Source organism: Orbicella faveolata, unplaced genomic scaffold (assembly GCF_042242905.1).
Source record: "Orbicella faveolata isolate gen_17 unplaced genomic scaffold, um_ofav_v1 contig_46, whole genome shotgun sequence".
Taxonomy (NCBI): domain Eukaryota; kingdom Metazoa; phylum Cnidaria; class Anthozoa; order Scleractinia; family Merulinidae; genus Orbicella; species Orbicella faveolata.
Genome location: NW_028301576.1, coordinates 23092501 through 23110000, shown reverse-complemented (window position 1 = coordinate 23110000; position 17500 = coordinate 23092501). Strand labels below are relative to the sequence as shown.

Here is a 17500-nt window from a genome sequence, read left to right as displayed (position 1 = left end):
TTCAACTTGCATTTTCGTCTTTGACTCGATCTAAAATTAAAATTGTTACATTTAATGAAAATTACCTGGAAAATAAAGGTACAAGAAACTGCATGATTATGGCCAGGCGCCCAGAAAAATGTTATACAACCGGGAGGGGGAACTCCCACATGAAAGTGACGGGTATGCTCGTCGTCTCGTTTAGGGGTGTAAATTATGCATTTTGGTATCACTTAAGGCTGCTTAAGGCTGCTTAAGGCAGTTAAGGTGTTCTGGACGTAACGCTGATATTTTTAGCCATCGAGGTACGGTTTATGGTTGCACGCGAAAAAAACCTGTTGGTGGTATTATTACTGGAGTTCAACTGTAATTTAATTGTCCCAAGCGCGCGACATGTGTCCATTTCCCGTAACTCTTATTTGTCTGTCTTTTGAAAGAAAAAAATGGTATACTTTGGTATCAAGGAATTAATGAAAACAAATGAACAACAAACAGGTAGTCATTACTGCTACGTACTTGTTCAATACTGTCCCTTTCCAGCACTGACGACAATAACCTGCTCGCTTGGTTTGGTCTTGAGGCTGTTTTAGGGGTGGGAGACTGCAAAGAGGCTCTGGAGGCTCCCTTACTTGTCTTAGAGAAAAAGTCTGTCATCTGTTTGCATCCTGTTGAAAATAAGAATTTGAGAAATTAACACGTACTTGTCTGACTTGTTCACTGCGGCTTAAAATTACATAAAATTATCACATATCCAGATCTACCAGATCAAAGTGGCATCGATTACTTTTCCCGCGAAAAGTCCGCGGGAGTTTCCTGTTTCATTGATTCACTGCATTCCACCAGCACGTGTGTCATTCAGTTCATTTCGGTGTTCGTTCCACTGTCGTTCAGGCGTCGTCAACGTTTTAAACTTTTGTATTTTCAGCTTATATGAAATCTGCAGTATGTCTAATATCGATGAAGCTACCCTCGGAGATAACTCTACCAGCACTACTCAGCGGAAGGTAAGTCTTAGTGTCGGACATCTTGCAAATTTCAGAAATTTTACAAGCCGACTCAAGGTGTTGAATTACGCCTTTGTAGATCACTGTGGAAATACCAGAACATGAAGAGGACAACCTTTACAGTTCCTCGAAGAATGTGGGGGCAAGGTTTGTGAAGGTAAGTCCAGTTACTCTTTGGAAGGAAAACAGAAATTTCGCCCATAATAGTCTGTTGTGAGGCAGTCCGAATTCTGATTGAGAAATCTTCTGAATCTTTGTGTCTAGATGCAAGTGAGGAAGTCGAAGAATCCCCGCAAGAAACAGGAGAAAGCCCATCGACAGTTGCCAATGAGATAAGAAGTTGGCTTCGCCAAAATCGTACGGTTTCGGTGGCATTTTTCGCCAAGGAAATTGTGAAACGCTCACAGGGGACCGTGTCATCGCTTCTAAACAATCCGCCGCAATCATTCCCAACTGGTGCAGGGAGAGAGCCGTGGGAATCGATGAAAACATTTTTGTCAAACCCAGAAGAAAAGGCAAAGCTGCTGGATCAGCTGAAAGCGAGCAAAGGTGAGCACTTTACTGATTTTCATTGCGTTGAGTTACAAACACAGCAGAAACAGGCATCTGAATATCTGGAATCTCTCCCTTTGTTCTGAAACAGACAGCGGCGACAGTGGAAACAGCAGAAAGCCAGGAAACTGCGCCGCCAAAGAAGAAGCGAAAGATTTTTGACAAGGTCGAATTGGCTAGTTTGGACACAGTTTATCAAGCTTCAAACGGGCTGCCAACGAACAGTATGATTGAGCGGTTGGCCGAATCTATGGATATAACAAAGACCCAGGTAATTATTCCGAGTTCTCAGGAGTTCTGCATAACTGTACATGATCACTTTATTTAAGCTTACCTTTCGGCTTTGACCGTTGTATGTTGTTTTCGTCGTCTAGTATCCATCCCGCTTTCACTTGATGGGCCTTTTCCCCCGTATGCCGTTTTAGCAACCAAACGGCTTGGAAAGATTTTTGAAATTTCAACGTTACTTGGCATGCATCGCACCTTAAGCTGTTTTCAAAATTATCTGGGGATGAAATCGAGTATCCTAAAGCCTTAAGTTGCTCTTGAATAGCATTATTGGTCTGATGAGGTGCGCTATATGTAGTTATAATCCTCAAAAGAAAAGTGACCAGAACGGGAAGTAATATCATGGTTGAAAATCGCTGAAAATCGAAACAATCAGCTCAAACTGCACGCCATTGTGATCAAAGCTCACGTCACCCGATGATTCAGATCAGTTGTTCAGATTCACACCTTAACCGAGCTGCCAAATGACCCGAGTAACCGCGGGAAAAATTCCTGCGGCTCGTCTTTTGTTTTCATATTCAGATTGTATAACGCGTAACGCATTGTGCAATGAAGTGTGAAAATGTAGACTGAAAAAAACGTAAATTAACCCATGAATGATATACTAAAACATTTAAATTTATTCTATAGGTAGAAAATTGGTTTCAGAACCATCGCCGAATGGCGAAGAATGACGCATACAAACCAGGAGAATTAAGCCTGAAGAAATAAACTTTATCGGACTTTATTCATTGCTTACTTTATGTACCTTTGCAGACCTTTGTTAATAAAATGATTTCCGAAGCCTATTCACGTTTATTCTGGTTTATTTTATTACAATTCAGTATAATTACATCACCCACCATTCAGAGCTGACGAGCTGACTCGTCCCTAGTCATCTCTCCATCGCCAGACTAAGAGACGGCTGGAGAAGAGTCAACATTCTCGCAGTCTCTCGAGAGTTATTTTGCAGTTCTTTCCTACGTCTGGATATCTTCAACACTAAACACTACACTTAATTATTCTCAGAAATTTACACGGATAAATCAGATAATAAATTTCATCTTGCAAGGCGTGTGGACAGGACCTGTTGGAAAAATAGGAAATAGTGAAAATATAAAATTCCCGAAAATTCATATCAATCAGATATCAACAGTATAAAGGACAGCGAAAGGAACAGCTAAGCGAAAAGGTGTGTTGTTGACTTGTGTTTCTTCAAAACACTGTTTCAAATTGTTCAAAGTCTGTCAAAGTGTGTTTCTGTTCTTGATTTTTGAAACCATTCAACTGCATACAAACAAATTCAACAAATTCGAATCATCTCAAACATTCGTGCGTACTGCGAGTGCGTATACGTACATGCTGGAACGTGGCATACCGAGAATTTTTTAACGCCAATCGATGACAATCGATGAGTTGCGACCACTTTTGTGTGATTATCGATTGGTCATCGATTGGCCGATACCAATCGATGACAATTAACTAACAAGGCATCGATTGTCATCGATTGATCGATTGATTTTCCGATCATCGGTTTCATCGATTGTTCAGGCCCTGTAAAAATGATCTCTGTCAGTTTCGTTGTTTGGTAAAATAAGCTTAAATGTACGGTGGCCCATTAGGGACAACTTTACAAACCAGAAAAACACAAAATAACAAAAAATATCACTGCAAACTAAATCAAAGATACTACGAATGAAGTCAAATCAGCACTGCCAATGAAAGATCGAATGCACTCCTATAATTAACGCATGCACACCGCCAAAAAATTAAACGCACACTGCAAATGAAAGCAAAACGCACACTGCTAAGTGGATTGCAGACTGCAAATGAAAGCAAAATCAATCTCCAAATAAAGTAAAAAAAAAAAATCTCACAGCAAAAAACTGAACGCACACTGCAAATGAAAGCAAAATCAACACTGCAAACAAAAGTTAACCGCACGCCACAAATGAAAGGCAAATAAACTATGCGCACGCATTTCAACGACAAGGCCTGAGAACTAGTAGTAAGCTCTAAGATTCGCGCCCTTTTTCGAAGACAGAGTTTAATAAATATGGCGTCCAGTGGAAACTCGAGCAGCTCCAGCTAAGACGAATCGGCTGAAACAACTCAACACGGCGATTTACCTCGTGGGTCAGAAAGAGATGTTATTACGTATTACTTTTACAGAGGTCTTACGTATAAGCATATTACTCTGATGTTGGAGAAGCAACATAATATTACAATGAATCAGCGAACTCTTAAGCGAAGGCTGAAAGACTACGGACTTAAAGGCTGGTTTTCACTAGAGCATAAGCACAAGCACAAGCATAAGCATAAGCACAAGTGAAAACAGCCACGACATAAACATAAGCATAAGCAGAAACATAAGAAGAACGAACCCACTCATTTGTCTTGTGCAGTTTTCACTAGTAACGCGCTCGACATAAGCATAAGGACAAGCACAAGAAAAACGAACAGTTCCGTTTTTCTTGTGCTTATGCTTATGCTTAGGTCGAGCGCGTTACTAGTGAAAACTGCACAAGACAAATGAGTGGGTTCGTTCTTCTTATGTTTCTGCTTATGCTTATGTTTATGTCGTGGCTGTTTTCACTTGTGCTTATGCTTATGCTTGTGCTTGTGCTTATGTTCTAGTGAAAACTAGCCTTAAGAGACGTGAAAAAGTAGACGAGGAGCTCAAGGAACGCGTCAGGGATCTCATTTTACAAGAAATATGTACTGGTCCTGATAGCCTTAATGGCTACAGGACTATGTGGCATGTCTTGCGTCTCAGACACCGGATTAATGTTCCTCGGCGATTAGTAGAGTCATTATTAAGGGAGGTCGATCCTAGGTGAGTTGAACACATAAGGAGCCGTTGCCATCAGCGCAGGATGTATGTGTCACCTGGATCCAACTTCTGCTGGCACATGGACGGGTACGATAAACTAAAGCCGTTTGGCTTTTCCATTCACGGCTGTGTCGACGGCTTTAGCCGAAGAATTATTTGACTCGAGGTCCAACGATCGAACAAAAATCCAAAGTGTGTAGCAAGCTATTTCATTACGCATGTCAGAGCAGCACACGGATACCCGATGCGCGTCTATACTGACCCCGGCACTGAAAACGGTCTGGTTGCTGGAATGCACTGCTATTTGAGGGCTGAAGGATTGGATGAATATGTAGGATCGAAGTCTCACAAGTATGTATCGAGAACTAGGAATCAACGTATTGAACGTCAATGGTCACATTACAGGAAACAACGTTCAAGTTGGTGGATGGACTTCTTTCAAGACCTTCGTGAATCGGATATTCTCGATCTGATCAGTGACTTGCATAAAGAGGCTATTTGGTTTTGTTTTGCTGATCTGCTCCAGACTGATCTGGATAAGGTAAAGGAATATTGGAACAGTCACCGTATCAGGAAGTCAAAGCATGCCACTGTTTCCGGTGTTCCCGGCATGATGTACCTCCTGCCTGAGGATTTTGGACACAGCGACTGCTTGGTTCCAGTATCCCCACACAAGATCACAGAAATTGAAAATAGGTTTGAAGGATTCGATAATGAAGATGATGAAACCAACCTAGTTTTCTGCGAGTATTTTCAAAACGTCATGGAAAAAATAGCTTATCCCACCCCACAAGCATTCTGGAAGCAGGAATTCTTTTTGAGAAGCTAATCAAGTTCGCAAAAGGTGAACCCGAAATTTCTCATGTTCTGTGACCGGGGAAAACACTTTGCTGAGGACTCCTGTGGAGAGAGGAAGGAGGCAAGAACATAATAGTTCATGCACTGCTACCAGCCAAATAACATATTGTGGGGTACCAGAAAATATCCCTACTCACCCCAAGGCCTTGGAAAGTCCATAGGGGAGGGGACTTTCCAAATCCAAAATCTTCAAAGAAAAAAGTTTGAACCAAAACTGGAATATCCGGAAGGCTGGGGTCAAACCAACAACAAACCTCTGCGGGAGGAGTATGGATATTATCTGGAACAACACAATCATTTCTCACCATAAAATGGTGAGGGGCATCCTCTTCAATGGGATATGGGTATCATTTCACCTTCCTAGTGTAATGCAAACAAATTTACATGTTCATTTACTATGTTTCATTTCTGCATCTATGTCCGAGATATACTGAGAATTTTGAACAACCCATCTTCAATGACAAATCCATGTAATCCAAACAACAGGCTGCTTGCAAGTTACAGAATTTTAACAAATTTATTGAAACCATATTACTAATTAACACTCGAACATTCTGTCGGAAATGGCTTTGGCCAACACTTGGAGACAATGAAAGGTCATCTTAACTCTGCCAAAGGTCTTTTCGTGTGTTATTGCAGTGTCCATGTTAAATTTAAAATCACTGTATGTGGTCATGTGAGCCACCGGTAACTGTACCCAAAGGGCACAAGTAGAAACTGTTGGGAAACAAATTTGGTGGTCAGTGCTGCAATGAATGAATTTTACTGTTATGCCAAAACTGTTCTTCCCTGAGGGTAAAATTGGCCTCGTGGTTTTCCCAGTAAGGAACTGGAAAATATCTTCAGGGCCGTCGGTAGACTCATTGTCCCCTATACAATAAGACAAAATATAAAAAGCTATCAGTACTAGTTTATACTAACAATTAGCAACAAATCTATCAGTACTGGTTTACGATAGGTCTCTTTTCACTCTCTAGATTATGAGTGAAACACAAAATGAGATATATTAACTCCGGGAGAGGGAAGTTACCCCCCTATAAATATTGCAGGTGTGGTTGTTGAAAATTTTAAAAACACCCCTAAAACAACAAGAACAACAACAGCAACTTCATTTCACCTCAAAGGTACCAGACTCTCATTTAGTGGGTGTTGCCTCCTAAGAGGCACAAATTAAAAAAAAAGCACTGGCATTAGTGTTTAAAAGCGAATAATTCAGAAACAAAAGTAATTTGCAAAACAAAAAACCTTTACAGTTACTTTCATTTTTTACATCCATAAACGTAAAGGCCCCTAAAAGGTACCGGGACAGCTCTAGCAGAACCCTCAGTGGTAACAATCTGCAAATGGTACCCAAGAGATCCCTGGCCTTTTTGGGGGGAGTATTAGCTGTTAGCTCTTGGAGAATGATGGCCATGTCCTGCAGCATGTCCCCATATATGGTATTTTCTTAAAACAAAAAAACAAACAAATCGATAACATTTATCACTTTCTCCAAAAGTGAACTTTTATAGGAAACCCTGACTCACTTTGGCGTCCTAAAGATTTGGAAGATTTGTCTAGCACCACTCTTGGAAGAATTGCTGTTCAGATTAAAATCACTTTTAGGAATATACACTCATTTTGACAATTGCAATTTTTGTATTAACTGGCCGATTTGAGATAATAAGGTACTCATGACTGTCTTCTGTTTCTTCAACATATTGATTGAAATGAGCCATTATAGCTGTTTCTTGTACTTTGTTTGTGGACCCTGATTGCGAGTATTTAGCATTTAATGCGTTCATCAAGTATGTAGATGTGACCTGCATTCAAACCAAAAAATTTAATCAGACCATTAACTTTGGGAATTCATTTGGGAAATCAATTAAACTGTTCAGTTATATAGTAAAAACTTTAATACAAAAATTATATGCCAAAGGATGAATGTGAACAACAATAACAAGACAGGGGATACATGGCTGATTGTGTGGAACACAGCTGTCTAGGTACATCAATAAACTCAAATGCTCATCCCTTTGAATGGCAAAATCTTCCAAACTTAGTGAGGGACACAAACAGCACAAGTGATTAAAAGGGAGGAAGGAAAACTTTACAAAGATAACAAAAAACAAGGCAGGTGTCATCCAGGAAACTCTTACATTGTAATCCTCTCCTGGTACAAAGAGTTTTTGCATCAGTGATGGATATTCTTCCATGTATCTCAGAAAACCGTGAAGCTTCAGCCCCTCTCTCATCAAGCTCAGCTTTCACTCGCATAATGGTGTTCTGAAGTGTTATAACCCTAAAAACAAATTCTCTCTGTTACATATGCAAAGTCAACCATGACATGCAATATCACTGTTAAATTCGAAGTGAACAAATGCGGAAAAGTTTCTGATCCCTAGGTAGTTTCTTTAAAAACTGTTAGATAAGTAGTACTTACATCTATTTCACATTTCAGATTTCAGGGTGTTTTCCTGAAGTTATAGAAACAAAGGTAGAGGTTAGGGAGAACAGTGCAAAACTGAACCACTGTCAGCTGTTTCCATTTCTGTTTGACATTCTCCCAACTAACTACATGTCTTTCCTTGATCTTTTAAATACACAGAGAAAATGTTCTATTTATTAGTAATTGTTTAATCCATGAAAAAGCTGCAGCATTTCAATGGAGTTACAGAGAATCGCTGCCTTTAGCCAAAGTAGTCCATAATAACTGACAAAGGACATGGATGTAGCATTTCAAATGATGTAATTACATGCAAAAAGGCAACAGTTAAATTATACATCTTGGGATACTGTAAATGCTTGTACCTTACAATAGTGTCCTTTTTCTCCAAAGAAATTTTGGATGTAAAGCCAGTATTCATTAAAACATCCATATTTTGCATGATCTTGGAAAATGACTTGTAGTTCTTCATCGCAGTTCACTTCTTTAACCTGGTGACATATCATTGTCAGAGGTGGTTTAATACCTAAGACTTATTACATGTATAAATAACTTACTTCTATGATCTCTCTCTGCAGTTTGTTAGCATTTTAAAATAAAGAATAAAATGGCCTTTTTTCTGATGTAAACAAACATCCTGTAGAGAGAGTTTTGGGAGAATTTTAAAGTACTGCCATCAATTTTTGCTTTGTTTTTGCCAACAACCTTTGCATGAACTTTGGAAAGTCATGCTGAGTTTGTGTTGGTTAATCATCATGCTACATATATAAGGGTTTTGTATTACTCTAATCTGCTAAATTTAAATCACAGAAATAAAATGAGGATGATGATGATGATGATGATGATATACAAGACATTTTCGATGAATATACAGCACACAAGTAATCCATATAAGAAAGTGAGAATGTTGTGTAAATCAGTAGCAAAACGAGCTGAGATATACAAATGTAAAGCTTTATGTCAAGCCATTGTACAAGGGAATATTATTACCCTTTTCACTAGAGTCCTGAATCTGGATTAGCAATATCATCATCTGCTAGTGATATGTCTGTGATTTCTGGAGTACACAGATAGTTGTAAACCCAGTTACTGTAGCTAAGAAGGCAGGTGGTGGACCCTCCTGGAGAACTGACATTGCCATGACTTGTCCAATGGCTTTGAAAGAGCCATTACCCACAGCCTCAACATGGGGTCCAGGTGACAAAGCGCTGTGTTCTGTGCCCTCAAAAAAGTTGGTCTGGACAGCTGCAACAAATGCTGTAGAAAATAATATTTAAAGAAAAAAGTCTTCAAATGTATGCTAATCAAACAGACTTAGTTACAAGACACATCTTACTTCTATTTATTATATGGAGAAGAGTGTTTTACTGGGAACTAAACCACTTGTAGATTCCATACTCCACTTCATCCGGGACCCGAGTGGCGTATTTTCCGTATGTCACCTTTGTGAGTGTCGTATCATTCAATGAAGTCACGATTCCCGCCTTTTGCTTTTGTTGAATTGGTTTCTCCATATAATAAAAAGAACATTACACGTTGGCTCGAAGATATGAATTTTATGTTCTCGTGGCAAGAACAATATCTCACTCGTTGTCTTCGCTCACTCGTGAGATATTGTTCTTGCCACTCGAACATAAAATTCATATCTTCGAGCCACCGTGTAATATCCTCTATGTATGTTCTCGATATTTATGGAGGAAAAGAAATTGTTTTGTCCAGCTCAATTAAAGTTGAACAAAGGGACATATATTTATCTCCATTAAATAACTGAGTTACAGCCACCCACACAGTGAAAAAAATTCTGCAGATTTCCCTGCATTCTAATAATTATTTTGGCAAAAACAGATTACTGAAATTAATATCACTGTCTAAATTACCAGATAAAAACTCCTTCCGCAGCCCTCCAGTGTCTATCCCAGACTCTCCAAAGAATTGTACTTTCAACACACCCTCCACACTTTTTTTACGTGTTAGCTGCCTGATGCCATCCCACAAAAGATCTTGTCTGTTAACTCTTACATTGATTCATTCCTGTTGTTTAACTTTTCTGCAGAGGATGCTTAAGATATCATCAAGGCTGTGGAAAAATAATATTATTTTTTGATACCAAATTAGGTTAATGTACTCAGTAATCACTAAAAAGCTAATCGGGTTGAGTAAAGGATATTAATTTTGACATATAGGAGGCTAAGGAGAGAAAAGCACTTAATTAGTCAATAAAAAAAGAACAAGAAAAATAAGCAAACAAGCAAGCAAAGAAAAAAAAAACTGGCAATATGCTTAGCCGAAAAGAAAAAAAATGAAACAGACTTTGAGAGAGATGTGATAAGTATTTTACAGGTTATTTGTGATGGACCTGTTTTCCATCCCAGTAATGGTTTCCAGAGCAGAAGAAAACTAAACCAGCACTTGACAAGAAAATATTATTGAATGCTTCAAAATTTATAACAACATTGTTGAGAACCAAGTTTAAAGTCAGATGGATTTAATGGATTTTCACTAATGAAATTAAAGGAAAACCTGCTTTAGCTTCTATGAAGAAGCATGGATGCAAAACATCCACTTTTCAATTCATGCCTAAACCACACAGTGAATATGAGCAAGTGATATGAGTAGAGTTTTGTAACACTGCTAATCAAAATGTTGTTCAAGTCCTGAAGTTCAAGAGGAAAGTACATTCTGGCATGAAACAAACACATTTAAAAGAAAGACATCCATCCATAACTCTAAAAATGCAATAATGAATTTATGCTTGAGCTGAAAATAACTGTTCTCACCTTTCTCACAAGTGAGTTGGTGTATCAACTCCCCTCCCTCTCCTCCCTTTGGACTATATACCTAACATATAGATTGAGCCAAGCCTAAAAGCGGAGCTCGTCAGTTATTTTTTGGAATGTTTTTACTGATGAAAATAGTCCAACATGTACATGTATGCGAAGTAAACTGCGAGCGATTTTATAGTTTCAGCCTGAACTAGGATTACATCAGCATATTGAGGTGTAAGATGGTGTGATGATGAAAATAGAGCCATGATTTCAAGCATTTCAGGGGAGCCACCAAAAATGTTGATCACATAACAGAACTGTCTTCTGTGCTTCTTGGTGGCATTTCCTGTTCTTTCTTATTGAGAAAGACAAGACATTGTCATTACATGTAATCATTATATTCTTTCTTAGTTAACAATTGGGACTTCTGCACAAAAGAAGTTTACACATTTTTTTGTTGTTGTGGGGTATGACTGAAATGCAGTGGTTACAATATACTGTAGAATGTCACAAATTTCTCAAATCTTTCTTTCTACAAAAATACTAATCCTGCAACTTTGCTTAAGACCCAGTCCTCCATTTCGTGTTGGCAAAATATTAATTTATGCCATGCCCAATGCAGGTTATCAAAAAAATTGATTTAAGAGCAAACATAAACCAAGCACAATAAATACCATTTTTAAGCCAAAAAAGCAACTATTTAAATAAACCATGACATGACGAGTAAATTATCTCTAAGAAAAACTGATTAATTTAACAGACACTTTAAATAATTCGTTAATACATGTATCATAGGTGTTTCTCAATAATGTAATACAGTTTATCTGTCATAATGTTGCAGTTACAGCATTATGATATTACTACATGTACACACAGTATGGGTTGCAGAACTCAACTTCTAAGTCAGTTTGTTCAATGAACTTTGAGTGCGGAAATTATTATGGCATCAAGTTGTCTGTAAATATAGAGAAACCACACAAAGCATTACAATCTTAAGTAATAAATTATTGCACTCTTCCACATGTATGTACAATGTATGTTCCATTAATATTGGGGATCTCTCAGAAGCTGCATTTATGATGATTTAATTTGCTCCCAGTGCAATTTTTTATGGAACTTTTCACACATTAATTTCTCTGTCATGACAGTGGTCTCTGTGTTCTACAACAATTAGTACAAAAGACAAATACATTCAGTAAGATATTGTTTACAATAAAATCAATCCCTATAAGCAATCATAAGGACCTTGAATTTATATTTCTTTAGAAATATCTCACCTGGCCAAGGTTGCTTTAAATATCTTTGATATTTTAATCCAGGCTGCCCATGTGTACACTGTTCGTATATTGACTGACAGGAACAGGGATGTAATCATACCGTATATAGCTACTACTTGAACACCAATGAACATACAAAGACATATCAATTATAATTTATAACCAATAGATGACATTCCTTTCATCGATATACAGTGTACTCCATTGCTAGTTGTTTACTGAGTGTCTACAGTAGTGAGTCAAATGCTAGGCAGATGGTACCAAAACTTTCACAGTGGCAGGCTCTGCCCTGAGATGCAAAGCAAACATATCTAACTGTTATGAACTTGCTTTTGAGCGCACATGCAATTTGCTTTAAACAAGAAACTGGAACATTGCAGTACAACAATGTGTACAGTCCCAATCAAAGGGCCATCCAGGCTGAAAATCAGACTTTGTCAGGATAAATACTGATGTTCTTGCTGACTTAACCTGAGTGTGCAGTTCCAGAAGATATTCACACCCAACACCCACGATTCATGGCCAGTCATTAGAAATTCCAAAGTAACAGGAGGAGGGAGCTCTTAAAGAAAAAACCTCCATGTGGGGTATGAATCTTTTCCTGAAGAAAACAACGTCTGAGAAATCATTAATTACAAAATATACTTTAAGACATACATGAATCTTAAGTACCTTAGGTAAGGCCAACTTTCAGAAAGTTTTGTAATCTAGACTGGCTGGCCAGTTCATACATTTGACAAGTTGACACTGGGCATGTTTGTAAATTTGTACGCTTCAACATCACAATACAATGTACATGTAACAGCGTTGGTCAACTGAAAACAGCATAATTTGGTTAATTAATTTACACTGTACATTATTTGGTTAAATATTGGTGTATATCATTGCACATCATCAGATGACTATTAAAATTAATTTACAGAACATATTGGCAGCTAGATCATAACAAGTGAAAAATCGAGCATGAGCCATTCACATGTAACAGCCCTCACCCCAGAACTGTCATAGATATAATATATTTTCAAACTCGCTGAAATTTCAGATTATTTAATATTAACATGCACATACATCTTTAACACTGTGTTTGCTTTACATTCACATTACACACAACCGGTATCCACCATAGGCAGACTTTTAAGTTTGCCTTTGAAAATAAATTGCGTCAACTAATGCATCTTTCATTACGTATTCTTGTGACAAAATGACACAAAATCCAAGTACAAGAAGTCATAAGCATAAAACTAACTTAATTACCTGGTAATGCTTACAGCACCTCTTACTGTCTGCATATGCCGTCCATAAACTGGTACAGCCTGGACAATACTCATTATTTTTCTGATCACATCTTTTAAAATGTCACTGTTATATAATTTGTCCTGAAAAGGTAAATGCATGAAATGTTATGCCTTTGGCACTCACCACATACCTTTATATGATGTACAATGTACACCAAGTCATGATCGACATTCACAATTCTTTTTACTTTCATTGTAACTTTTTTTTGGAACTTTTTGCAGTGTCATTTTCCCTCACTTGAAGACAGGACTTCCACATTAGGTGGTAGTTCTCTATGAATTCACAGGGAGTGATAACAGTTAAATGGTGACTTGACTTTAGCAAAGGAGGCATTCAAATGTCAGATTTTAATGTTAAGTTCATAACTTTACATTTCTCTCTGTGTGTATATATATAATTTATATATATATAACGACACAACCATTGCACCTGTAGAATGCAGGTGTGCTGGTGGAAGAGACGTTCTGAACTTTCTGAACTTTTTCCCCTTACCTGTAATAGGATGACTAATATGAATTGCAATTCACAACCAACACCACCATCTGGTTATACTGTATATACATGTACATGTATATTTTGTTGTCTTCTGTTACCATAAAAAAAAATAATAATAAACCTTTAAAACCCTCCATAAAGTTCACACTCATTATAACACTGCTACATGTAGTGCTGTTTAACTGGAAATCATTTTAACTGAAACTGTTGAAACAGCTCTGTCAAAATTGTTTCTAGCAGTTATTAGGTAGGATAACAGAATATACAATCATGTAGTACAAAGTAAAGGCCACCCAAAGAACACCCATTTTAGTTATTAATTTTGTTAGGATTTGGTGAGCTTCTGTGTTAGGTATGGTGAAAAATAATGGACTCTAGGTTGCAAAAATGAAGGTTCCTGAGACATTTTGACAGGGCTGAGAGGAATTAATATACATGTATTTACAAAAGAAGGAGAAGTTCTTGCCCTGTCCAGTTCTCAGTCATAAAAATATCTTTTACATACATTTGTTATATATCGCTTGCGTTTTGAGCCAGTGTAATGCACACTCTGATTGTCTAGTGCATTATTTCCATTTGCATGGTACATGTATATGTCGGTAAAATCGTAAAACATCACGTGTGACAAAAATAAAAATAAAATGCCCAATTTATAATAATTTAAAAATACTTAACACTAAAATGAATCTAATTCTTTACTTGAAAATTGTTCTCCCATAATGCCCATGGGCCAATTACCGGCCTGCTAAAAGGTCCTAAAACAAAGCAAAAGGAAATTAAGGAAATCACTGCTTTTTTCCTGAAAATTGTAGCAACTGAAAACGATGATTGAACACTCTGAGAGTGCATTCTATTACCCTGACGAGATAAAATTTTATGAGAATAGAGAATTCACGAAGTTATACAAAATGAATTGGTACTGGACAGGACAAAGGAAACAGTCAGGAAGAAACTGAAACTTTCTTCGATGAGCAAAAAAGTAAACCACAACAAAGAAAACAGTAAGTGACATTTGGTTAATAAGTTAGTCAATCAAAAAATTAGTGTGAAGAAGAGAGCAGAGAGAGAGTGGAGCGAGGAATGCACTCTCACCAAGTAAATTTTGAATGTATATATGTAAAAGTTATTTTTATTACCGAGAAATAGTCAGGGCAAGGACTTCTATGACCAAAATTTTTTCTAAGTATGTAAATGCCATTTCACTGTTCATTACCGAGTAAAGCTCTAAGGATTTTTTTTTTTTTTAAATTAGTACTTAATCTCACTTTTATGGAATATTTCCATAAGTGTAAATACCACACTGGGGAATAACATCTCATTAGGAAAATAGGGGCCATGTACCCCAACCAAAAGCAGTGGCACTAATAAAATGAAATAGCAAATCAAAATCGAAGTAGAGCTTTATTTGCCGACAGGGTTTACATGCATAATCGTCTACTCGACATTTCGACTACAAGCATTTCACCAAACCGAAATAACTGGACAACAACAAAATAAAACGAGGAAATCTACATTATAAACACAATATGCATATCATTACATCTGAGTATCAAACAGGAAATCCCTTCTCAATGAAGGTTGACAGAATGAAAGAAAGGATGAAAAAAATTCGTTTAAGCATAGATTTGAATATCACAGTGTGTATTTGTGCCGACGGCTTAATTTACCTTTGCAGTCATTTTATCGGCGGTAGGCTTTACCAGTCTTCAACCAAATTAACCCGGAAATTCCCCCCAAGCATTTGCCAAATCGAATAAATTGAACTAATAAAACGAGGAAATACTTTGTAATCACAAGATGTAAATATTCACATAGGAACGTCGAAAGTAAATTTAGCAAATCCGGTTCGCTTCGGCTTAAAATGGTTTGTTGACCTATCTTGGTTTAAGAAGTTTTTGTAGTCTAGGAAGCGGTTGTGCCAACTAACGTAGAGAAAACTTCAAAACTCGCCCGGCAGTGTTTACAAATACAGTTTTTTTTTTTTTTAACGTGACGACGAAACTCGAGACAAAACTTGATTTGTTTACAACATGCAACTTACAACAACCTCCACAAAGCCACTCATGTGTTATTGTTATGAGCGAAATTAAACCTATGTAATTTGTAAAATGCCCCACAGCATGGCTTCAAATAAGGAAGACTTTAAAAAGGATTCCTATTGAAAATAACCTTACCTCGCCGAGGCAACTTCATAATTTCCATAGCAAACGCCACAACAAACGTCACTTACCTCAAGTTGGCAATTCACTTCGGCCAGTGTAAATCTTCCAGGCAGGAACTTGCAGCAAAAGTTGTGAAGACTGAACCGAACTGATCTAATCTTTTCGATAGATCAACGAATCAACCACTTTTTTCCACTGTGTTTACTCTAAACACAGAGTTCTCTAGTTCGTCACCTGATTTTAATCATGTGACTTTTCTTGCTCGGCTGCACGGCATCTCGACGCGACGCGCGAATTAAAAAGCAGTTCTGTAGTCGTCGGGTATTTCGTCTCTTTCTATAGTCCCCGTTAGCTTTGCTTCACGGCATTGTTCCGTATTATTTCATCCCCTTTCTCTAGTCCTTGACTCGCTATAATTCACGGCAGTGTTCAGTACTGTTTCGCCTCCTTCTGCAGCGCTGGCCTGCTCTCTTTCACGAGGCCCTGTTAGGGGGGGGGGGGGGGGGGGGGGTACCCATGTCCCCTGTCTGAATTTTCTTTTTTTTTTTTTTTTTTTTTAATAAAGAACATTTTTTATTGTTATTACAACACAAAAATCTTACAATACTTACAATAGAGACATTAACTACAACACAAGTACTTACACCTTACACTAATTACAGTACATTTCCTTACACACATGCAATTATTAATCGTCACTCTTTTTACAATCACTATTTTTAACAAATTAATTCTGATGTCTAAACTTAATCTCACTACAGTATAACTTTTAAGATAATAACATATTTTTTTACATTTTTTAGCAATTACAAACGAGACAAATTAAAGAAATAACAATTGCAAGGAAAATTTCGGACGTTTTGATATTTAAGAGGAGAGGCATTGTTTTCTTACTCAGGAGAAAATTTTTCTAGACTGTATCTATACCTGATTTTGTTAATGAAGTCCGGAAGGAGTAACGCATCCTCATTTAATTTTCTAGTGTCTATATAACGACGCATGAACAAGAGAGTATAATTAAACAGCTTGTCAACAGTAGACTTTTTGTTGTGAGTACCAAATAAAAGTTGTACAGTAGTTGGATTGAAGTAAGTATTGTTGACATCATTAAACCAATTCAAACAGCTTTTAATGAAGTTTCCGGTGAATTGACATTCAAGAAAGGTGTGGTCAATAGAGTCTTGTTCTCCACAGTAGAGACAATCACTGTTAGTTTGGATCCCAAATCTAAGGAGTTCTTTCTTTGTTACAATAATTCTGTGAATAAATTTGAAATGGAATTCTTTTAATCTGTTTTCCTTACAAATTATTCTAATTGATTTGAAAATATTGTTCCAGTCTTCCTCTTTTAAAGTTACCGTGGAATCCCATCTTTTCGGACCAGTTTGTTTAGCAGTGTACGTCTTGTTAATAAAAAGCCAATAAAAGTCTTTTGATTTTGCGTTCAAGAGGTTAATTACTACCCCATTTCCTAAAAGAAAGGACGATGGTCATCGAAATTGGTCAACACCGACGACTCCAAAGTTTGTGACTTCAGTAAAAGATATTTTGGGATAGCGTCAATAACCTGGTAAAACTGGAGAAAGT

General features: G+C 37.4%; 1 protein-coding gene, 2 long non-coding RNA genes and 1 pseudogene across 12 annotated transcripts in view; 2 read left to right on the top strand and 2 right to left on the bottom strand.

Moving 5' to 3' along the window:
- The window catches only part of LOC149098949 (uncharacterized), a 179350-nt gene that overhangs the window by 56604 nt on the left and 105246 nt on the right, over window positions 1–17500 (bottom strand). The window lies entirely within an intron of this gene.
- LOC149098956 (uncharacterized) lies at window positions 1489–2611 on the top strand. The gene is made up of 2 exons (XR_016203638.1): window positions 1489–1806; window positions 2454–2611. It is a non-coding gene; the product is annotated as an uncharacterized LOC149098956 (long non-coding RNA).
- LOC149098955 (uncharacterized) lies at window positions 4317–6225 on the top strand (annotated as a pseudogene).
- Window positions 5992–16417, bottom strand: LOC149098954 (uncharacterized). 10 transcript variants are annotated; one of them, XM_089277481.1, is made up of 8 exons: window positions 15982–16411; window positions 13686–13842; window positions 13215–13336; window positions 9796–9995; window positions 8909–9175; window positions 8284–8409; window positions 7632–7774; window positions 5992–6363 (listed from the first exon to the last, which is right to left on the bottom strand). In XM_089277481.1, the coding sequence occupies exons 6-8, from the start codon at window positions 8388–8390 to the stop codon at window positions 6032–6034; spliced, it is 582 nt and encodes a 193-aa protein (XP_089133607.1). In that variant the 5' UTR covers window positions 8391–8409; window positions 8909–9175; window positions 9796–9995; window positions 13215–13336; window positions 13686–13842; window positions 15982–16411; the 3' UTR covers window positions 5992–6031. The 10 variants fall into 10 exon arrangements, 9 of the variants coding, with proteins under 9 accessions (XP_089133607.1, XP_089133606.1, XP_089133608.1 ...); XM_089277480.1 differs by having other exon boundaries at window positions 13749–13842; XM_089277482.1 differs by having other exon boundaries at window positions 13686–13748.

What these genes read in the sequence shown, in the direction of transcription:
- LOC149098954 (XM_089277481.1), bottom strand. Translation starts at nt 8,390, where the DNA reads ATGAAGAACTACAAGTCATTTTCCAAGATCATGCAAAATATGGATGTT. An exon ending in AAAAAGGACACTATTGTAAG is followed by an intron (nt 7,775 to 8,283) that starts GTACAAGCATTT and finishes ATTTGTTTTTAG; the next exon opens with GGTTATAACACTTCAGAACA. An exon ending in TACCAGGAGAGGATTACAAT is followed by an intron (nt 6,364 to 7,631) that starts GTAAGAGTTTCC and finishes CTTATTGTATAG; the next exon opens with GGGACAATGAGTCTACCGAC.